Consider the following 24,442-nt stretch of genomic DNA (forward strand, 5'->3'; position numbering starts at 1 on the left):
CCACATAGACCACTATAGACCCCCTTATATCCCCATTGCCCCCCATAGACCCCCCCCATATCCCCATAGACCCCCTGTAGCCCCATAGAGCCCCCCGTATTCCTATTGCCCCCCCCATAGCCTCCCCACTGCCCCCCATAGACCCCCCTATATCCCTATAGCCCCCCCCCATGGACCCACATAGCCCCATAGACCCCCCTATATCCCTATAGCCCCCCTATGGACCCCCATAGATCCCCCTATATCCCTATTGCCCCCCTATGGACCCCCATTGCCCCCCATAGACCCCCCTATATCCCTATAGCCCCCCCCATGAACCCCCATAGCCCCATAGACCCCCCCATATCCCTATAGCCGCGCTATGGGGCAGAGATGTGGGTCGGGCCCCACTGCGAGAAGCCGTGTCTTTATTGATGTTGGGGGGGGGGGTCACAAATATGGGGGTCACCACACCCCTCCCCCGCCCCAAATGGATGGGAATGGGGGGAAGATGTGGGGCAGAGTTGGGGGTCACAGCCCCACATTTATTGGGTTGGGGGGCAGGGGGGGGAGAGATGGGAAAACCCCCATTAAAACAGCTTAAAACCAATAGATGTGGGGTAAAAGGGCCGATGTGGGGCTGCCCCATAAGTTGTGGGGCAGGTTGGGGGGCTGCCCCATAGCGTGGCGGGGGGGGAGGGTGGGGATGGGGGGGCAGCTGTGGGGCAGAAATGGGGCAGTTATGGGGCAGAAATGGGGCGGGGGCAGCTTGTTGTGGGGCTGCCCCATAAGTTGTGGGGCAGGTTGGGGGGCTGCCCCATAGCGTGGCCGGGGGGAGGGTGGGGATGGCGGGGCAGCTCTGGGGTATGGTGTGGGGCAGAAATGGGGCAGAAATGGGGCAGTTATGGGGCAGAAATGGGGCGGGGGGAGGTTGTTGTGGGGCTGCCCCATAAGTTGTGGGGCTGCCCCATAAGTTCAGAACGATCATCTCGAGCTGCCGGGCGTATTCGATGACCTGCGAGGCCAATTGTGTGGATGGAATCGGGGCGTCCTCGGCCTTTTGCTGCTGCCCCCCAAAGCTGTAGCAGTTGTTGGGGCCCAGGATCCAACCGCGCTGTGGGGCACAAGTGGGGCACAAATGGGGTGAGGGTGGGGTATGGGGTGGGGCAGATATGGGACGGCTATGGGGTCCCTATGGGTCTCAATGGATCCCAATGGAACTCAATGGAACTCAATGGAACTCAATGGGTCTCAATGGAACCCTATGGGGTCTCTATGGGGCAGCTATAGGGCAGCTATGGGGCAGTTATGGGGGCAGTTATGGGGCAGCTAAGGGGTCTCTAAGGGGTCCCTATGGGTCTCAATGGATCTCAATGGAACCCTATGGGTCTCAATGGAGCTCAATGGATCTCAATGGAACCCTATGGGGTCTCTATGGGGCAGCTATAGGGTCTCTAAGGGGTCCCTATAGGGTCTCTAAGGGGTCCCTATGGGTCTTAAAGGATCTCAATGGAACTCAATGGATCTCAATGGAACTCAATGGGTCCCAATGGAACCCTATGGGGTCTCTATGGGGCAGCTATGGGGCAGTTATGGGGCAGCTATGGGGTCTCTAAGGGGTCTCTATGGGTCTCAATGGATCCCAATGGAACTCAATGGATCTCAATGGGTCCCAGTGTAACTCAATGGGTCCCAATGGAACTCAATGGATCTCAATGGAACCCTATGGGGTCTCTATGGGGCAGCTATGGGGCAGCTATGGGGCAGCTATGGGGTCTCTAAGGGGTCCCTATGGATCTCAATGGATCCCAATGGAACTCAATGGGTCCCAATGGAACCCTATGGAGCAGCTATGGGGCAGCTATGGGTCCCAATGGATCTCAGTGGAACTCAATGGGTCCCTATGGGGTCTCTATGGGGCAGCTATGGGTCCCAATGGATCCCAATGTAACTCAATGGATCTCAATGGAACTCAATGGAACCCTATGGGGTCTCTATGGGGCAGCTATGGGGCAGTTATGGGGCAGCTATGGGGTCTCTAAGGGGTCTCTATGGGTCTCAATGGATCCCAATGGAACTCAATGGAACTCAATGGGTCCCAGTGTAACTCAATGGATCTCAATGGAACTCAATGGGTCCCAATGGAACTCAATGGGTCTCAATGGAATCCTATGGGTCTCAATGGATCTCAATGGAATCCTATGGGGCAGCTATGGGGCAGCTATGGGGCAGTTATGGGGCAGCTATGGGGTCTCTAAGGGGTCCCTATGGGGTCTCTAAGGGGTCCCTATGGGTCTCAATGGAACTCAGTGGGTCTCAATAGATCTCAATGGAACTCAATGGATCTCAATGGAACCCTATGGGGTCTCTATGGGGCAGCTATGGGGCAGTTATGGGGCAGCTATGGGGTCTCTAAGGGGTCTCTATGGGTCTCAATGGATCCCAATGGAACTCAGTGGGTCCCAGTGTAACTCAATGGATCTCAATAGATCTCAATGGAACCCTATGGGGCAGCTATGGGGTCTCTATGGGGCAGCTATGGGGCAGCTATGGGGCAGCTATGGGGCAGCTATGGGGCTGACCTTCCTGCCGTACTCGTTCATCCTCTTGGCGCTGTTGAAGAACAGGATCCTCGTGGCCTCCTGCACCTGGATCTGCTCGTAGGCGCGTTCCATGCAGCCCGCGATCTCGTCACTAGGGGGCGACACACAAAGGGGGCGATATGGGGCAGCTATGGGGTGATATGGGGGGATATGGGGCAGATATGGGGGGATATGGGGCAGCTATGGGGTGATATGGGGGGATATGGGGCAGATATGGGGGGATATGGGGCAGCTATGGGGTGATATGGGGGGATATGGGGCAGCTATGGGGTGATATGGGGGGATATGGGGCAGATATGGGGGGATATGGGGCAGCTATGGGGTGATATGGGGGGATATGGGGCAGCTATGGGGTGATATGGGGGGATAGAAGGCAGCTATGGGGAGATATGGGGGGATATAGGGCAGCTATGGGGGGCTATGGGGGGATATAGGGCAGCTATGGGGGGATATGGGGCAGCTATGGGGTGATATGGGGGGATATGGGGCAGCTATGGGGTGATATGGGGAGATATGGGGAGATGTGGGGAGATATAGGGCAGCTATGGGGCAATACGGGGCAGATATGGGGAGATATGGGGGGATATGGGGCAGCTATGGGGAGATATGGGGAGATATAGGGCAGCTATGGGGTGATATGGGGCAGATATGGGGAGATATGGGGGATATGGGGGGCTATGGGGCAGATATGGGGGGCTATGGGGCAGCTATGGGGTGATATGGGGAGATATGGGGGGATATAGGGCAGCTATGGGGCAGCTATGGGGAGATATGGAGGGATATAGGGCAGCTATGGGGCAGCTATGGGGTGATATGGGGAGATATGGGGGGATATAGGGCAGCTATGGGGGGATATGGGGGGATATAGGGCAGGTATGGGGCAGCTATGGGGAGATATGGGGAGATATGGGGCAGCTATGGGGGGCTATGGGGTGATATGGGGGGATATATGGCAGCTATGGGGTGATATGGGGCAGATATGGGGAGATATGGGGGGATATAGGGCAGCTATGGGGTAATATGGGGGGATATGGGGCAGCTATGGCGTGATATGGGGCAGCTATGGGGTGATATGGGGGGATAGAGGGCAGCTATGGGGAGATATGGGGGGATATGGGGCAGCTATGGGGGGATATGGGGCAGCTATGGGGGGATATGGGGGGATAGAGGGCAGCTATGGGGAGATATGGGGAGATATAGGGCAGCTATGGGGGGCTATGGGGCAGCTATGGGGTGATATGGGGCAATATGGGGTGATATGGGGGGATATGGGGCAGCTATGGGTGATATGGGGGGATATAGAGCAGCTATGGGGAGATATGGGGGATAGAGGGCAGCTATGGGGAGATATGGGGGGATAGAGGGCAGCTATGGGGAGATATGGGGGGATATAGGGCAGCTATGGGGGGATATGGGGGGATATAGGGCAGGTATGGGGCAGCTATGGGGAGATATGGGGCAGCTATGGGGGGCTATGGGGCAGCTATGGGGTGATATGGGGGGATATATGGCAGCTATGGGGCAGCTATGGGGGGATATGGGGCAGCTATGGGGTGATATGGGGGGATATGGGGCAGCTATGGGGTGATATGGGGGGATATAGGGCAGCTATGGGGCAGCTATGGGGAGATATGGGGAGATATGGGGCAGCTATGGGGGGCTATGGGGCAGCTATGGGGTGATATGGGGGGATATATGGCAGCTATGGGGTGATATGGGGCAGATATGGGGAGATATGGGGGGCTATGGGGGGCTATGGGGCAGATATGGGGGGCTATGGGGCAGCTATGGGGTGATATGGGGCAGCTATGGGGAGATATGGGGCAGATATAGGGATACTGGAGAGATATGGGGGGATATGGGGGGATATAGGGCAGCTATGGGATGATATGGGGAGATATGGGGGGATATAGGGCAGCTATGGGGTGATATGGGGGGATATGGGGCAGCTATGGGGTGATATGGGTCAGATATGGGGAGATATGGGGGGATATGGGGCAGCTATGGGGTGATATGGGGTCTCTATGGGGGGCTATGGGGAGTAATGAGATACAATGGGGGGCTATGGGGGTAATGGGGGGCAATGGAGAGTAATAAGGGGCAATGGGGGGCAATGGGGGTGGTTCACGAGTTAATTAATGAGCTAATTAGCATTAATTAGCATTAATTAGCATTAATTACCGTATGGTATCCAATAGGATGTCGATGAAGAAGTTGTAGCTCTCGGCCGGGATGTTCCCTTTGGCCAGGAACACTTTGTTGTAGCTGCCCTCCATTAAGTACTGCACGGACCCATAGGGAACTATTAGCCCCATAGCCAGCCCCACAACCAGCCCTATAACCCCATAACCAGCCCCATAACCAGCCCCATAGCCAGCCCTATAACCCCATAACCAGCCCTATAACCAGCCCCATAACCAGCCCCATAGCCAGCCCTATAACCCCATAGCCAGCCCCATAACCAGCCCTATAGCCAGCCCCATAGCCCTATAACCCATAGCCAGCCCCATAGCCAGCCCCATAGCCAGCCCCATAGCCCTATAACCCCATAACCAGCCCCATAGCCCTATAACCCCATAGCCAGCCCCATAGCCCTATAACCCCATAGCCAGCCCCATAACCAGCCCTATAACCCCATAACCAGCCCCATAACCAGCCCCATAACCAGCCCTATAAACCCATAACCAGCCCCACAACCAGCCCCACAACCAGCCCTATAACCCCATAACCAGCCCCATAACCAGCCCCATAACCCTATAGCCCCATAGCCCTATAACCCCATAACCAGCCCCATAGCCAGCCCCATAGCCCTATAACCCCATAGCCAGCCCCATAGCCAGCCCTATAGCCCCATAGCCAGCCCCATAACCAGCCCCATAACCCCATAGCCAGCCCCATAACCAGCCCTATAACCCCATAACCAGCCCCATAACCAGCCCCATAGCCCTATAACCCCATAACCAGCCCCATAACCAGCCCCATAACCAGCCCTATAACCCCATAGCCAGCCCCATAACCAGCCCCATAGCCCTATAACCCCATAACCAGCCCCATAACCAGCCCCATAGCCCTATAACCCCATAACCAGCCCTATAACCCCATAGCCAGCCCCATAACCAGCCCCATAGCCCTATAACCCCATAACCAGCCCTATAACCCCATAGCCAGCCCCATAACCAGCCCCATAGCCCTATAACCCCATAGCCAGCCCCATAACCAGCCCCATAACCAGCCCCATAGCCCTATAACCCCATAACCAGCCCCATAACCAGCCCTATAGCCAGCCCTATAACCCCATAGCCAGCCCCATAACCAGCCCCATAGCCCTATAACCCCATAACCCAGCCCCATAACCAGCCCTATAGCCAGCCCTATAACCCCATAGCCAGCCCCATAACCAGCCCCATAGCCCTATAACCCATAACCAGCCCCATAACCAGCCCCATAGCCAACCCCATAGCCCTATAACCCCATAACCAGCCCCATAACCAGCCCCATAGCCCTATAACCCCATAGCCAGCCCCATAACCAGCCCTATAGCCAGCCCTATAACCCCATAACCAGCCCCATAACCCCATAACCATCCTCATAACACCATAACCAGCCCCATAATCAGCCCCATAACCAGCCCCATAGCCCTATAACCCCATAACCAGCCCCATAACCGGCCCCATTACCCCATAACCAGCCCCATAACCCCATAACCAGCCTCATAACCCCATAAGCAGACCCATAACTAGCCCCACTGCCCCATAACCAGCCCTATAACCCCATAGCCAGCCCCATAGACCCATAACCGGCCCTATAACCAGCCCCATAGCCAGCCCCACAGACCCATAACTGGCCCCATTACCCCATAACCAGCCCCATAACCCCACAACCAGCCCCCATAACCAGTCCTATAGTCCTATAACCCTATAACCAGCCCCATAACCAGCCCTATAATCCCATAACCAGCCCCATAGCCCTATAACCAGCCTTATAACCCTATAACCCCATACCCAGCCCCATAACCGGCCCCATAACCAGCCCTATAACCCCATAGCCAGCCCCATAACCAGCCCCATAGCCCTATAACCCCATAGCCAGCCCCATAACCAGCCCCATAGCCCTATAACCCCATAGCCAGCCCCATAACCAGCCCCATAGCCCTATAACCCCATAACCAGCCCCATAGCCAGCCCCATAGCCAGCCCCATAGCCCTATAATCCCATAGCCAGCCCCATAACCAGCCCCATAGCCCTATAACCCCATAGCCAGCCCCATAACCAGCCCCATAGCCAGCCCTATAGCCAGCCCTATAACCCCATAGCCAGCCCCATAACCAGCCCGATAGCCAGCCCTATAACCAGCCCTATAACCCCATAGCCAGCCCCATAACCAGCCCCATAACCAGCCCCATAACCAGCCCTATAACCCCATAACCAGCCCCATAGCCCTATAACCCCATAACCAGCCCCATAACCGGCCCCATTACCCCATAGCCAGCCCTACAACCAGCCCCATAGCCCTATAACCCCATAGCCAGCCCCATAACCAACCCCATAGCCCTATAATCCCATAACCAGCCCCATAACCAGCCCTATAACCCTATAATCCCATAGCCAGCCCCATAACCAGCCCTATAACCCTATAACCCCATAGCCAGCCCCATAACCAGCCCTATAGCCCCATAGCCAGCCCCATAACCAGCCCTATAACCCTATAGCCCCATAGCCAGCCCCATAACCAGCCCTATAACCCCATAACCAGCCCCACAACCAGCCCCATAGCCCTATAATCCCATAACCAGCCCCATAACCAGCCCTATAACCCCATAACCAGCCCTATAACCCTATAACCAGCCCTATAACCCCATAACCAGCCCTATAACCCCATAACCAGCCCCATAGCCAGCCCCATAGCCAGCCCCACAACCAGCCCTATAACCCCATAGCCAGCCCCATAACCAGCCCTATAGCCCCATAACCAGCCCCATAACCAGCCCTATAGCCCTATAACCCCATAGCCAGCCCCATAGCCAGCCCTATAGCCCCATAACCAGCCCTATAGCCCCATAGCCAGCCCCATAACCAGCCCTATAGCCCCATAGCCAGCCCCATAACCAGCCCTATAGCCCCATAGCCAGCCCCATAACCAGCCCTATAGCCCCATAACCAGCCCCATAACCAGCCATATAGCCCCATAGCCAGCCCCATAACCAGCCCTATAGCCCCATAGCCAGCCCCATAACCAGCCCTATAGCCCCATAGCCAGCCCCATAACCAGCCCTATAGCCCCATAACCAGCCCCATAACCAGCCCTATAGCCCCATAGCCAGCCCCATAACCAGCCCCATAGCCCTATAACCCCATAACCAGCCCCATAGCCAGCCCCATAACCAGCCCCATAACCCCATAGCCAGCCCCATAACCAGCCCCATAACCCCATAGCCAGCCCCATAACCAGCCCTATAACCCTATAATCCCATATAACCCCAATTAACTCCCCCCCCCCCCCCCCCCCCAGACACCGGAAGTCCTCCACACATACTCACACCGGAAGTGCCCACAAACCGGAAGTCCTCCACACATACTCACACCGGAAGTGCCCACAAACCGGAAGTCCTCCACACATACTCACACCGGAAGTGCCCCTCAAACCGGAAGTCCCTCCCCCCTCACCTGCTCGAGTGACACCGGATGCCGGATGTAGACGTTGGTCTGAATGTCCCGGGCCGGAAGTCGTTCAAGTTCCGTGTGAAATTCGGCCACTCGGTTCTGGGACAACAGGAACAGCAGGTTCAGACCCAACAGCTGGTGCCGGAACGCGGAGTCCGGGAGTTCATCCCTGGGGGGACAATAATAAGGGACGGACCGGAAGTGACGAGACCGGAAGTTCTTCCCTAGGGGACAATAATAAGGGAACGGACCGGAAGTGACGAGACCGGAAGTGCTTCCCTAAGGGAACAATAAGGCACGGACCGGAAGTTCTTCACTAGGGGGACAATAATAAGGAACGGACCGGAAGTTCTTCACTAGGGGGACAATAATAAGGCACGGGCCGGAAGTGCCGAGACCGGAAGTTATTCCCTGGGGGACAATAATAAGGGAACGGCCGGAAGTGACGGGACCGGAAGTTTTTCCCTAGGGGGACATTAATAAGGGACGGGCCGGAAGTGCCGAGACCGGAAGTTATTCCCTGGGGGACAATAATGAGGAACGGACCGGAAGTTCTTCCCTAGGGGGACAACAATGAGGAACGGACCGGAAGTTCTTCACTAGGGGGACAATAATAAGGGACGGGCCGGAAGTAACAAGACCGGAAGTGCTTCCCTAGGGGGACAATAAGGCACGGACCGGAAGTTCTTCACTAGGGGGACAATAATAAGGGACGGGCCGGAAGTGACGAGTCCGGAAGTTCTTCCCTAGGGGGACAATAATAAGGACAGGACGGGAAGTGCCGAGACCGGAAGTTCCTCACTGGGGGGACAATAATAAGGTACGGGCCGGAAGTGACGAGACCGGAAGTTCCTCACTGGGGGGACAACAATAAGGAACTGACCGGAAGTTCTTCCCTAGGGGGACAACAATGAGGAACGGACCGGAAGTTCATCACTGGGGGGACAATAATAAGGAACGGGCCGGAAGTGACGAGACCGGAAGTTCCTCACTGGGGGGACAATAATAAGGGACGGACAGGAAGTGCCGAGACCGGAAATTCTTCCCTAGGGGGACAATAATAAGGGACGGGCCGGAAGTGCCGAGACCGGAAGTTCTTCCCTAGGGGACAATAAGAAGGCACGGACCGGAAGTTCTTCACTAGGGGGACAATAATAGGAATCGGACCGGAAGTGCCGAGACCGGAAGTTCTTCCCTGGGGGACAATAATAAGGGACGGACCGGAAGTGCCGAGACCGGAAGTGCTTCCCTGGGGGGGACAATAATAAGGCACGGACCGGGAGTGCCGAGACCGGAAGTTCTTCCCTAGGGGGACAATAATAAGGGACGGGCCGGAAGTGCAGAGACCGGAAGTGCCTCCCCTTAAAGGACCGGAAGCTCTATGGGACACCAGCGCCACCTATGGGCACCTAAGGGAACTACAGCCGCTATGGGATCCCTATAGGACCCCTATGGGACCCCACACCCACTATGGGATCCCTATAGGACCCCTATGAGACCCCACACTTACTATGGGACCCCTATAGGACCCTTATGGGACCCCTATGGGACCCCACACCCACTATGGGATCCCTATAGGACCCCTATGGGACCCCACACTTACTATGGGACCCCTATAGGACCCCTAAGGGACCCCACACCCCCTATAGGACCCCTATGGGACCCCACACTTACTATGGGACCCCTATAGGACCCTTATGGGACCCCTATGGGACCCCACACCCACTATGGGATACCTATAGGACCCCTATGGGACCCTACACCCACTATGGGGCCCCTATGGGACCCCACACTTACTATGGGACCCCTATGGGACCCCACACCCACTATGGGATCCCTATAGGACCCCTATGGGACCCCACAGCCCCTATAGGACCCCTATGGGACCCCACACCCACTATGGGACCCCTAAGGGACCCCACACCCCCTATGGGACCGCTATAGGATCCCTATGGGACCCACAACCACTATGGGGCTCCTATGTGACCCCTATGGGACCCTACACCCCCTATAGGACCCCTATGGGACCCCACACCCCCTATAGGACCCCTATGGGACCCCACACCCCCTATGGGACCGCTATGGGATCCACACCCATTATAGGACCCCTATGGGACCCACACCCACTATGGGATCCCTATAGGACCCCTATGGGATCCCACACCCTCTATATGACCCCTATGGGACCCCACGCCCAGTATGGGATCCCTATAGGACCCTTATGGGACCCCACACCCTCTATGGGACCCTTATAGGACCCCTATAGGACCCTACACCCACTATGGGATCCCTATAGGACCCCTATGAGACCCCACACCCTCTATGGGACCCCTATGGGACCCCACACCCTCTATGGGATCCCTATAGGACCCTTATGGGACCCCACACCCCCTATGGGACCGCTATAGGATCCCTATGGGACCCACAACCACTATGGGGCTCCTATGTGACCCCTATGGGACCCTACACCCCCTATAGGACCCCTATGGGACCCCACACCCACTATGGGATCCCTATGGGACCCCACACCCACTATGGGATCCCTATAGGACCCCTATAGGACCCTACACCCCCTATAGGACCCCTATGGGACCCCACACTTACTATGGGACCCCTATAGGACCCTTATGGGACCCCTATGGGACCCCACACCCACTATGGGATCCCTATAGGACCCTTATGGGACCCCACACCCTCTATGGGACCCTTATGGGACCCCACACCCTCTATGGGACCCTTATAGGACCCCTATAGGACCCTACACCCACTATGGGATCCCTATGGGACCCCAAACCCACTATGGGATCCCTATAGGACCCCTATGGGACCCCACACCCACTATGGGACCTCTATGGGACCCCACACCCCCTATGGGACCGCTATAGGATCCCTATGGGACCCACAACCACTATGGGGCTCTTATGTGACCCCTATGGGACCCTACACCCCCTATAGGACCCCTATGGGACCCCACACTTACTATGGGACCCCTATGGGACCCCACACCCACTATGGGATCCCTATAGGACCCCTATGGGCCCCCACACCCTCTATGGGATCCCTATAGAACCCATATGGGACCCCTATGGGACCCTACACCTACTATGGGATCCCTATAGGACCCCTATGAGACCCCACACCCCCTATAGGACCCCTATGGGACCCCACACCCTCTATGGGACCCCTAATAGGATTTCTATGGGACCCCACACCCACTATGGGATCCCTATAGAACCCATATGGGACCCCTATGGGACCCTACACCTACTATGGGATCCCTATAGGACCCCTATGGGACCCCACACCCACTATGGGACCCTTATAGGACCCCTATGGGATCCCACACCCTCTATGGGACCCTTATAGGACCCCTATGAGACCCCACACCCCCTATAGGACCCCTACGGGATCCCACACCCTCTATGGGATCCCTATAGGACCCCTATAGGACCCCACACCCACTATAGGACTCCTATGGGATCCCTATGAGAACCACAGCCACTATGGGGCCCATATCGGACCCCTATAGGACCCCTAAGGGACCCCACACCCACTATAGGATCCCTATGGGACCCACAACCACTATGGGATCCCTATAGGACGCCTATGGGACCCCACACCCCCTATGGGATCCCACACCCACTATGGGACCCCTATGGGATCCCTATGAGAACCACACCCCCTATAGGACCCCTATGGGACCCCACACCTTCTATGGGACCCTTATAGGACCCCTATGGGATCCCACACCCCCTATAGGACCCCTATGGGATCCCACACCCTCTATGGGATCCCTATAGGACCCCTATAGGACCCTACACCCTCTATGGGATCCCTATAGGACCCCTATGGGGCCCCACACCCAGTATGGGATCCCTATAGGACCCTTATGGGACCCCACACCCCCTATGGGACCCCACACCCCCTATGGGACCCTTATAGGACCCCTATGGGATCCCACACCCACTATGGGACCCCTATAGGACCCTTATGGGACCCCACACCCACTATGGGACCCCTAAGGGACCCCACACCCCCTATGGGACCGCTATAGGACCCCTATGGGGCCCCACACCCACTATGGGACCCCTATGAGAACCACACCCCCTATAGGACCCCTATGGGACCCCACACCTTCTATGGGACCCTTATAGGACCCCTATGGGACCCCACACCCTCTATGGGATCCCTATAGGACCCCTATGGGACCCCTAAGGGACCCCACACCCCCTATAGGACCCCTATGGGACCCCACACCCTCTATGGGACCCCTAATAGGATTTCTATGGGACCCCACACCCACTATGGGATCCCTATAGAACCCATATGGGACCCCTATGGGACCCTACACCTACTATGGGATCCCTATAGGACCCCTATGGGACCCCACACCCACTATGGGACCCTTATAGGACCCCTATGGGATCCCACACCCTCTATGGGACCCTTATAGGACCCCTAAGGGACCCCACACCCACTATGGGACCCCTATAGGACCCCTATGGGACCCCTAAGGGACCCCACACCCCCTATGGGACCGCGCTATAGGATCCCTATGGGACCCACAACCACTATGGGGCTCTTATGTGACCCCTATGGGACCCTACACCCCCTATAGGACCCCTATGGGACCCCACACCCCCTATAGGACCCCTATGGGACCCCACACTTACTATGGGACCCCTATGGGACCCCACACCCACTATGGGATCCCTATAGGACCCCTATGGGACCCCACACCCCCTATAGGACCCCTATGGGACCCCACACTTACTATGAGACCCCTACGGGACCCCACACCCACTATGGGACCGCTATGGGATCCACACCCACATATGGGATCCCTATAGGACCCCTATGGGACCCCACACCCCCTATAGGACCCCTATGGGACCCCACACCCACTATGGGATCCCTATAGGACCCCACACCCACTATGGGATCCCTATAGGACCCCTATGAGACCCCACACCCTCTATGGGACCCCTATGAGACCCCACACCCTCTATGGGACCCCTACGGGACCCCACACCCTCTATGGGATCCCTATAGGACCCCTATAGGACCCCACACCCACTATAGGACTCCTATGGGATCCCTATGAGAACCACAGCCACTATGGGGCCCATATCGGACCCCTATAGGACCCCTAAGGGACCCCACACCCACTATAGGATCCCTATGGGACCCACAACCACTATGGGATCCCTATAGGACGCCTATGGGACCCCACACCCCCTATGGGATCCCACACCCACTATGGGACCCCTATGGGATCCCTATGAGAACCACACCCCCTATAGGACCCCTATGGGACCCCACACCTTCTATGGGACCCTTATAGGACCCCTATGGGATCCCACACCCCCTATAGGACCCCTATGGGATCCCACACCCTCTATGGGATCCCTATAGGACCCCTATAGGACCCTACACCCTCTATGGGATCCCTATAGGACCCCTATGGGGCCCCACACCCAGTATGGGATCCCTATAGGACCCTTATGGGACCCCACACCCCCTATGGGACCCCACACCCCCTATGGGACCCTTATAGGACCCCTATGGGATCCCACACCCACTATGGGACCCCTATAGGACCCTTATGGGACCCCACACCCACTATGGGACCCCTAAGGGACCCCACACCCCCTATGAGACCGCTATAGGACCCCTATGGGGCCCCACACCCACTATGGGACCCCTATGAGAACCACACCCCCTATAGTACCCCTATGGGACCCCACACCTTCTATGGGACCCTTATAGGACCCCTATGGGACCCCACACCCTCTATGGGATCCCTATAGGACCCCTATGGGACCCCTAAGGGACCCCACACCCCCTATAGGACCCCTATGGGACCCCACACCCTCTATGGGACCCCTATGGGATCCCACACCCACTATGGGGCCCCTATGGGACCCCACACCCACTATGGGATCCCTATAGGACCCCTATGAGACCCCACACCCCCTATAGGACCCCTATGGGACTCCTAATAGGATTTCTATGGGACCCCACACCCTCTATAGGACCCCTATGGGACCCCACACCCACTATGGGATCCCTATAGGACCCCTATGGGACCCCACACCCCCTATAGGACCCCTAAGGGACCCCACACCCCCTATAGGACCCCTATGGGACCCCACACCCACTATGGGACCCCTATGGGACCCCACACTTACTATGGGACCCCTATGGGACCCCACACCCACTATGGGATCCCTATAGGACCCCTACGGGACCCCACACCCCCTATGGGACCACTATAGGATCCCTATGGGACCCACAACCACTATGGGGCTCTTATGTGACCCCTATGGGACCCTACACCCCCTATAAGACCCCTATGGGACCCCACACCCACTATGGGACCCCTATGGGACCCCACACCCAGTATGGGATCCCTATAGGACCCTTATGGGACCCCACACCCTCTATGGGACCCTTATAGGACCCTTATGGGACCCCACACCCACTATGGGACCCCACACCCTCTATGGGACCCCTATAGGACCCCTATGGGACCCCACACCCACTATGGGACCCCTATGGGACCCCACACCCAGTATGGAACCCCTATGGGACCCCACACCCAGTATGGGATCCTTATAGGACCCCTATGGGACCCCACACCCACTATGGGACCCTTATAGGACCCCTATGGGACCCCACACCCCCTATAGGACCCCTATGGGATCCCACACCCTCTATGGGATCCCTATAGGACCCTTATGGGACCCCTATGGGACCCCACACCCAGTAGAGGACCCCTACGGGACCCCACACCCACTATGGGACCCCTATGGGGCCCCACACCCAGTATGGGATCCCTATAGGACCCTTATGGGACCCCACACCCTCTATGGGACCCTTATAGGACCCCTATAGGACCCTACACCCACTATGGGATCCCTATGGGACCCCACACCCTCTATGGGACCCTTATAGGACCCCTATAGGACCCTACACCCAGTATGGGACCCCTATGGGACCCCAAACCCACTATGGGATCCCTATAGGACCCCTATGGGACCCCACACCCCCTATAGGACCCCTATGGGACCCCACACTTACTATGGGACCCCTATGGGACCCCACACCCACTATGGGATCCCTATAGGACCCCTACGGGACCCCACACCCACTATGGGACCCACACCCATTATAGGACCCCTATGGGACCCCACACCCCCTATAGGACCCCTATGGGACCCACACCCCCTATAGGACCCCTATATGACCCTATAGGCCCCACTGACTTGTAGTCGAAGTAGTAGCACTTGAGCTGGGCCATGTAGCGCTCGAAGGACGGGATGTCCTTCTTTAGGATGCTCCACTGCGCCCCGATCTCCAGGATGTCCCCTATGGGAACAGCACCCCATAAACCCCACAACCCCATATGGCCCCATAACCCCATATGGCCCCATAACCCCATGGCCCCATAAACCCACAGCCCCATAACCCCATATGGCCCCATAACCCCATATCTCCCCCCATATCCCCCCCCACACCCCATATCCCCCCACAAACCCCATATTTCCCCTCATACCCCACCACAAACCCCATATCCTCCCCATATCTCCCCCCATATACCCCCCACATCCCCCCCCACACCCCATATCCCCTCATATCCCCCCCCCACACCCCATAATCCCCCCATATCTCCCCCCACAGACCCCATATCCCCCCCCATATCCCCCCATATCTCCCCCCATATGACGCCATATCTCCCCCATATCCCCCCCACACACCCCATATCTCCCCCATATCCCCCCCCAAACACCCTATCCCTCCCATATCCCCCCCATATCCCCGTATCTCCCCCCATATCCCCCCCAAACCCCATATCCCCCCCAAACCCCATATCCCCCCCATATCTCCCCCCACAGCCCATATCTCCCCCCATATGACCCCATATCCCCCCCCAAACACCCTATCCCTCCCATATCCCCCCCATATCCCCGTATCTCCCCTCATATCCCCCCCAAACCCCATATCCCCCCATATCTCCCCCCACACCCCATATCCCCCCATATCTCCCCCCACAAACCCCATATCCCCCACATATCCCCCCACAGACCTTATATCCCCCCCCCATATCCCCATATCCTCCCTATATTCCCCCCCCAAACCCCATATCTCCCCCACAGACCCCATATCTCCCCCCATATCCCCCCACAGACCTTATATCCCCCCCCATATCCCCATATCCCCCCCCAAACCCCATATTCCCCCATATCTCCCCCCATATCCCCCCACAGACCTTATATCCCCCCCCATATCCCCATATCTCCCCCCATATCCCCCCCCACACCCCATATCTCCATATCTCCCCCCATATCCCCCCCCACACCCCATATCCCCCCATATCTCCCCCCACAAACCCCATATCCCCCCCCATATCCCCCCACAGACCTTATATCCCCCCCCATATCCCCATATCTCCCCCCATATCCCCCCCCAAACCCCATATCCCCCCCATATCTCCCCCCACAGCCCATATCTCCCCCCATATCCCCCCCACAGACCCCCCCACACCCCATATCCCCCCACATCCCCCCCATATGACCCCATATATCCCCTCATATCCCCCCCCCACACCCCATATCTCCCCCCATATCCCCCCATATCCCCCCCAGACCCACTGGCCAACACCAGCTGCTGTTTGGTGAGCTCAGTTCCTCCTGTGGGCAGGAAGTTCAGATCCAGCAGCGCCAGCTGTAATTAATTAACCTCATTAACAGCGGCCTTAATTAGCACAGCAGCACCCCCCCCCCCCCCCAGCATTAGGGACCCCAAATAGGCCCAGGACCCAATAAAGGCCTAGAAACCCCTATAGAAACCCCTATAAAGGCCCACGGACCCCAATTGAAAGCCTAGGGATCCCAATAAAGGCTCAGAGACCCCCCCAAAACAAGGCCTAGGGACCCCAAATACGGCCCATAGGCCCCAAAGGGAGGCCTAGACACCCCTAGAAAGGCCCAGGGACCCCAAAAGTAACCCCAGTAAAGGCCTAGAGACCCCATATAAGGCCCATAGGCCCCACTAAAGGCCCAGGGACCCCAATAGAGGCCTACAGGCCTCAAACTGGCCCGAACTAGGCCCCAAGAAGGCCCCGAACTAGGCCCAAACTAGGCCCCAAGTAGGCCTCGAACTAGGCCCCAAACTAGGCCCCAAGTAGGCCTCGAACTAGGCCCCAAACTAGGCCCCAAGTAGGCCTCGAACTAGGCCCCAAGTAGGCCTCAAACTAGGCCCGAACTAGGCCTCGAACTAGGCCCCAACTAGGCCCCGAACTAGGCCCGAACTAGGCCCCCACTAGGCCCCGTCCCGGTTGAGTCCCCGTTGATTTCCGTTCCGGTCCCGCTCACCTTGAGCCGGCCCAAGGCCTCCCCGCACTTGTTGAGGTTCGGGCTCTTCCGGGCCCATTCCCCTTTAAGCTGCTCGTACATCCCGGCCGCGGCCCGCAGCCCCCCGCCGCCATCCGCCCCGTTCAGCACCGCCGCCATCACCGTGAGTCTGCGCCGCTTCGCGACGCTGCCGTCAAGCGAGGGCGGCGGCGCGCTTTACGGCCGCCCTGTGTCGTTATAGCAACAATGCTGCTTCGCGACGCAGATGACGCGCTTTACGGCCGCCTCTGTCGCCATAGCTACCACACAGCGATATTGCCGTCAAGCGATACGGCGGCGCACTTTACGGCCGCCCTGTGTCGTCATAGCAACGATGCCGCTTCGCGACGCAGATGACGCGCTTTTCGGCCGCCTCTGTCGCCATGGCAACGGCGCCCCTTCGCGACGCTGCCGTCAAGCGATACGGCAGAGCGCTTTACGGCCGCCTGTCGCTATAGCAACCACACTGCGATGCTGCCGCCATGAGAGGAAGACGAGGCGCTTTACGGCTGCCCTCTGTCGTCATAGCAACAATGCCGCTTCGCGACGCAGACGACGCGCTTTACGGCCGCCTCTGTCGCCACAGTAACCACACAGCGATATTGCCGTCAAGCGATGGCGGCGACGCGCTTTACGGCCGTCTATGTCGCCATAGCAACAATGCTGCTTCGCGACACTGACGACGCGCTTAACGGCCGTGGCAACGCCATGGCAACGGCGCTCAGGGAAGAGCAAGTCACGGCTTGTCAGCGCGACACGGCCGCGCTTTACGGCAGCGGCGTTGCCATGGGAAACGCCGCGAAAGCGTGCGCGGAGACCGCGGGCCGTTGTTACGTCATCAATATGAGCCGGAAGTGACGATATGAGCCGGAAGTGACGCAAAGGAGGGTGATAATGACGTCACGGAAGACCCCAAAGCCGCCTCTCCCATAAAAAACCTCAAAAAAACCCAAAAAATCCCAAAAAGCCCCAAAGAAGCAACAAAAAAAATCCCTTTTTATTGCTCCGTACCGTCAACCGGAAACTCCCCCCTCCCCTCCCTTAAACCCCTCCATCCAATCAGCGCCGCCGGAAGTGACGTAGGGATCCGCCCCCTCCCCACTGCCCCCCCCCCCTCCATTGCCGGCAATGGAGGCCCCGCCCCTCCCCCACCCCCCATTAAGGCAATGGGCGCTATTCATATTATGGGGGGGGGGGGGTGTTTTGGGGTTAAAAAGGACGAAAAAAGGCAATTTGAAAGCAAGGCCCGATTGAGCAAAGAATGGGGGGGGGGGGGAGCCCCATAGATGTGGGGCAGATCCCCATTAGTTGTGGGGCAGAGCCCAGCCAGGGGGGATGGGACCCCATAGATGTGGGGCAGGTGGCCCAAATGTGGGGCTGACCCCATAGATGTGGGGCTGACCCCTCAATATGGGGCAGCCCCCATAGATGTGGGGCAGGCCCCTCGATTTAGGGCAGCTCCTATAGATGTGGGGCAGTGCCCTTATTGCGGATCAGTCCCCATAGATGTGGGGCTGACCCCTCCATGTTCATCAGTCCATATAGATGTGGGGCAGCCCACAGATGTGGCTCAGTCCCCATAGATGTGGGGCAGACCCCTCTGTATTGATCAGTCCACATAGACGTGGGTCAGCCCCATAGATGCGAGTCTGTCTCCTCGATGTGGGGCAGCCCCACAGATGGGCTCAGCCCCATAGATGTGGGGCAGACCCCTCCGTATTGATCAGTCCACATAGATGTGGCTCAGCCCCATAGATGTGGGGCAGCCCTATAGATGTGGGTCAGTCCCTTGATGTGGCTCAGCCCCATAGACGTGGGTCAGCCCCATAGATGCGAGTCAGTCTCCTCGATGTGGGGCAGCCCCATAGATGTGGGGCAGCCCTATAGACGTGGGTCAGTCCCTTGATGTGGCTCAGCCCCATAGACGTGGGTCAGCCCCATAGATGTGGGTCAGTCCCTCGATGTGGAGCAGCCCATAGATGTGGGTCAGTCCCCATAGATGTGGGGCAGCCCCATTGACGTGGCTCAGCCCCATAGATGTGGGGCAGCCCCATAGCTGTGGGGTTTCACTCCCGGATGCTGGCAGAGTAGGAGAACTGGGGGAAGTGTGTGCGCTGATCCCCATCCAGGGCGTCCATGTTGTCATCTGTGGGGGGGGCACAAACATGAGTCCTCCCAGTGCCCCACACTTATGGGGCTGGGGGGGGGCGCTGTGGGGCTGGGGGGGGGGTGACGTACAGCGGTCGGGGGGGTGATGGTGATGGACTGAGCCGTGAACTCGTCGTCGAAGTAACGAGTGTCGATCTCTGACGTCACCTGGGGCCGGAACGGGGGCTGCAGCTGTAACACAAATGTAACACAATTTAACAACACAACAACACAATGTAACAACACCACAATGTAACACAACACCACAATGTAACACAACAACACAATGTAACAACAACACAATGTAACAACAACACAATGTAACAACAACACAATGTAACAACAACACAATGTAACAACAACACAACACAACACACACAACACAATGTAACAACATAACAGCACAATATAACAACGCAACAACACAACAACACAATGTAACAACACAACAACTTAATATAACAATGCAACAACACAACACAACAATATAACAACACAACAACACAATGTAACAATACAACACACAATGTAACAATACAACAACACAATATAACACAACAGCACAACAACACAATGTAACAACATAACACAATATAACACAACAACAAACACAACAGCACAACAACACAACACAATATGACACAACATAACACAACACAACATAATGCAACAAACACAACACAATATAACAACACAACAACACAACAAACACAACAGCACAACAACAAACACAACAACACAACTACACAACAACACAATATAACACAACACAACAACATGCACAACACAACAACACCACACCACAACACACAACACAATATAACACAACAACAAACACAACAACACAACAGCACAACACAACAATATAACAACACAACACAACAAACAACACAACAACACAATATAACAACACAACACAATATAACACAACACAACAAACACAACATAATGCAACAAACTCAACACAATACCACAACACAACAACACCACAACACAATGTAACAACACAACACAATATAACACAACAACACAATATGACACAACAACACAACTACACAACAACACAACAGCACAACACAATATAACAACACAACAACACAATATGACACAACACAATGTAACAACACAACACAATATAACACAACAGCACAACAACACAATATAACATAACACAATGTAACAACACAACACAAATATACAACACAACACAATATAACACAACAACAAACACAACAGCACAACAACACAACACAATATGACACAACATAACACAACACAACATAATGCAACAAACACAACACAATATAACAACGCACAACACAACAGCACAACAACAAAACAACAACACAACTACACAACAACACAACAAACACAACAGCACAACAACACAACAATATAACACAACACAACACAACAACAACACAATATAACACAACAACACAATATGACACAACAACACCACAACACAACACAACAGCACAACACAATATAACAACACAATATGACACAACAACACAACTACACAACAACACAACAGCACAACACAATGTAACAACACAACACAATATAACACAACAGCACAACAACACAATATAACAACACAACAACAACAACAACAACACAACAACACAACCCCCCCCCACCTCCTCTGCAGCACGTCCTGCCAGTTGATGGAGGCGAAGAATCGATGCTCCATCACCTCCTGAGCGTCCGTGGGGCCACCGCCCAACCTGGGGGGCACACAGCGCCCCACAGCGTCACCCCATAGCGCCCCATAACATCGCCCCATAGCGTCACCCCATAGCGGCACCCCACAACCTCCCCATGGAAGCCCCCAGACCCCCATGGAAGTCCCCAGACCCCCCATAGGAGCCCCCAGACCCCCCAAACCCCCATGGAAGTCCCCAGGCCCCCTATAGGAGCCCCCAGACCCCCCATAGGAGCCCCCAGACCCCCCAAACCCCCATAGAAGCCCCCAAACTCCCCATAGAAGCCCCCAGACCCCCCCAAACCCCCATGGAAGCCCCCAAAGCCCCCAACCCCCCATGGGAGCCCCCAGACCCCCCATAGAAGCCCCCAGACCCCCCATAGGAGCCCCCAGACCCCCCCAAACCCCCATGGAAGCCCCTCAAACCCCCATAGAAGCCCCCAGACCCCCCATAGGAGCCCCCAGACCCCCCACAGGAGCCCCCAGACCCCCCATAGGAGCCCCCAGACCCCCCCAAACCCCCATGGAAGCCCCTCAAACCCCCATGGAAGCCCCCAGACCCCCATAGAAGCCCCCAGACCCCCCCAAACCCCCATGGAAGCCCCTCAAACCCCCATGGAAGCCCCCAGACCCCCCATGGAAGCCCCCAGACCCCCCATAGGAGCCCCCAGACCCCCCCTAACCCCCACATAGAAGCCCCCAGACCCCCATAGGAGCCCCCAGCCCCCCCATAGGAGCCCCCAGACCCCCCCTAACCCCCCATAGAAGCCCCCAGACCCCCCATAGGAGCCCCCAGACCCCCCCAAACCCCATGGGAAGCCCCTCAAACCCCCATAGGAGCCCCCAGACCCCCCCAAGCCGCTCTATAAGCCCCCAGCCCCCCATAGGAGCCCCCAGACCCCCCATAGAAGCCCCCAGCCCCCCCCATTACCTCTGCTTGGGGTCCTTTTGAGCAGGCCGGCCAGCAGAGCTTTATACCCCCATGGAAGCCCCCAGACCCCCTATAGGAGCCCCCAGACCCCCCATAGGAGCCCCCAGACCCCCCATAGGAGCCCCCAGACCCCCCCCAGCCCCCCCATAGAAGCCCCTCAAACCCCCATAGAAGCCCCCAGACCCCCCCAAACCCCCCATAGAAGCCCCAGACCCCCCATAGGAGCCCCCAGACCCCCCCAAACCCCCATAGAAGCCCCAGGCCCCCTATAGGAGCCCCCAGACCCCCCTAACCCCCATAGAAGCCCCAGCCCCCCCATAGGAGCCCCCAGACCCCCATAGGAGCCCCCAGATCCCCCCAAACCCCCATGGAAGCCCCTCAAACCCCCATAGGAGCCCCCAGACCCCCCATAGGAGCCCCCAGACCCCCCAACCCGCTCTATAAGCCCCCAGCCCCCCCCATTACCTCTGCTTGGGGTCCTTTTTGAGCAGGCCGGCCAGCAGAGCTTTGGCCTCGGGGCTGAGGGTGCGGGGGAAGCGAATCTCCTCCATGAGGATGAGCTCAAAGAGCCGCTCGTGGTCCTGGTTGTAGAAGGGCAAACGGCCGCACATCATCTCGTACATCACCACCCCCAGCCCCCACCAGTCCACGGCCCGGCCGTAGTCGTTGTCCTCCAGCACCTATAAAGGGGAGGGGGACACAGAATGGGGGCAACCAATGGGGGCAACCCAATGGGGGCAACCAATGGGAACCCCAATGAGGACCCCAATAAGGACCTTCAATGAGGAACCCTAATAGGGGTCAATGAGGACCCCTAATAGGACACCCAATGGGGACCCTCAATGAGAACCCCTAATGAGGACCCCCAATGGGGACCCCTAATGGGACACCCAATGGGGGACCCCAATGATGGCCCCCAATGAGGACCCCTAATATGGACACCCAATCATGACACCCAATGGAGACCCCTAATGAGGACCCCCAATGAGGACCCCTAATAGGGACACCCAATGGGGACCCCTAATGAGGACCCCCCATGGGGACCCCTAATAGGGACACCCAATGGGGACCCCTAATGGGGACAACCAATGGGGGACCCCAATGAGGACCTTCAATGAGGAACCCTAATGAGGATCCCCAGTGGGGACCCCCAATGGGGATCCCCTAGTGATGACCCTAATGAGGACCCCCAATGGGGACACCCAATGGGGACCCTCAATGAGAACCCCTAATGAGGACCCCCAATGGGGACCCCTAATGGGGACCCCCAATGGGGACACCCAACGATGACCCCCTAATGATGGCCCCAATGAAGACCCTCAATGATGACCCCAATGAGGACCCCTAATGGGGACACCCAATAGGGACAGCCCCATCCCCACCCTTTAGGGTCCCCCACCCCCCATTTAGGGTCCCCCATTCCCACCCTTTAGGTTCCCCACCCTTTGGGGTCCCCACCCCCCATTTAGGGTCCCCCATCCCCACACTTTGGGGTCCCCACCCTTTAGGTTCCCCACCCTTTAGGGTCCCCACCTCCCATTTAGGGTCCCCCATTCCCACCCTTTAGGGTCCCCCACACTTCAGGTCCCCCATCTCCCATTTAGGGACCCCCACCCCCCATTTAGGGTCCCCCCATCCCCACCCTTCGGGGTCCCCACCCTTTAGGTTCCCCACCCCCCATTTAGGGTCCCCCATCTCCCATTTAGGGTCCCCCATCCTTTAGGGTCCCCCATCCCCACCCTTTGGGGTCCCCCATCTCCCATTTAGGGTCCCCCACCACCCTTTAGGGCCCCCCACCCTTTAGGGGTCCCCCAATCCCACCCTATGGGGTCCCCAACCTTTAGGGTCCCCCACCCTTTAGGGTCCCCCAATCCCCACCCTATGGGGTCCCCACCCTTTAGGGCCCCCCACCCTTTAGGGTCCCCCATCCCCACCCTATGGGGTCCCCAACCTTTAGGGCCCCCCACCCTTTAGGGTCCCCCAATCCCCACCCTTTAGGGCCCCCCACCCTTTAGGG

The 24,442-nt window shown here is 57.1% G+C and overlaps 2 protein-coding genes across 3 annotated transcripts; both read right to left on the reverse strand.

The window, feature by feature from the left end:
• Positions 1 to 298: 298 nt before the first annotated feature.
• Positions 299 to 17,777, reverse strand: LOC107307294 (26S proteasome non-ATPase regulatory subunit 8-like). The gene is made up of 7 exons (XM_085535768.1): positions 17,621 to 17,777; positions 16,898 to 16,970; positions 15,512 to 15,614; positions 8,247 to 8,412; positions 4,764 to 4,864; positions 2,562 to 2,673; positions 299 to 1,093 (listed from the first exon to the last, which is right to left on the reverse strand). The coding sequence occupies exons 1-7, from the start codon at positions 17,756 to 17,758 to the stop codon at positions 299 to 301; spliced, it is 1,488 nt and encodes a 495-aa protein (XP_085391894.1). The 5' UTR covers positions 17,759 to 17,777.
• Positions 17,778 to 18,613: 836 nt separating this feature from the next.
• LOC146751029 (RAC-beta serine/threonine-protein kinase A-like) lies at positions 18,614 to 23,161 on the reverse strand. Of its 2 annotated transcripts, XM_085535764.1 has the most exons (5): positions 22,891 to 23,102; positions 21,431 to 21,516; positions 19,877 to 19,980; position 19,826; positions 19,572 to 19,784 (listed from the first exon to the last, which is right to left on the reverse strand). In XM_085535764.1, the coding sequence occupies exons 1-5, from the start codon at positions 23,046 to 23,048 to the stop codon at positions 19,705 to 19,707; spliced, it is 429 nt and encodes a 142-aa protein (XP_085391890.1). In that variant the 5' UTR covers positions 23,049 to 23,102; the 3' UTR covers positions 19,572 to 19,704. The 2 variants fall into 2 exon arrangements, with proteins under 2 accessions (XP_085391889.1, XP_085391890.1); XM_085535763.1 differs by lacking the exon at position 19,826 and having other exon boundaries at positions 18,614 to 19,784; positions 22,891 to 23,161.
• Positions 23,162 to 24,442: the final 1,281 nt, after the last annotated feature.

This window comes from Coturnix japonica, unplaced genomic scaffold (genome assembly GCF_054131305.1).
Source record: "Coturnix japonica strain WE unplaced genomic scaffold, WE-NBRP24 Scf174, whole genome shotgun sequence".
NCBI classification, from domain to species: domain Eukaryota; kingdom Metazoa; phylum Chordata; class Aves; order Galliformes; family Phasianidae; genus Coturnix; species Coturnix japonica.

Excerpts from the sequence above, each read along its gene's own strand:
- LOC107307294 (XM_085535768.1), bottom strand. The coding sequence starts at position 17,758 with ATGGCGGCGGTGCTGAACGGGGCGGATGGCGGCGGGGGGCTGCGGGCC. Across the intron at positions 16,971-17,620 it reads AGGCCTTGGGCCGGCTCAAG|CTGGCGCTGCTGGATCTGAA; the intron begins GTGAGCGGGACC and ends AATTAATTACAG. Across the intron at positions 1,094-2,561 it reads TGAACGAGTACGGCAGGAAG|CGCGGTTGGATCCTGGGCCC; the intron begins GTCAGCCCCATA and ends TGTGCCCCACAG.
- LOC146751029 (XM_085535763.1), bottom strand. The coding sequence starts at position 23,048 with ATGTACGAGATGATGTGCGGCCGTTTGCCCTTCTACAACCAGGACCAC. Across the intron at positions 19,981-21,430 it reads GCAGGACGTGCTGCAGAGGA|AGCTGCAGCCCCCGTTCCGG; the intron begins GGTGGGGGGGGG and ends CATTTGTGTTAC. Across the intron at positions 19,785-19,876 it reads CCATCACCCCCCCGACCGCT|ATGACAACATGGACGCCCTG; the intron begins GTACGTCACCCC and ends CCCCCCCCACAG.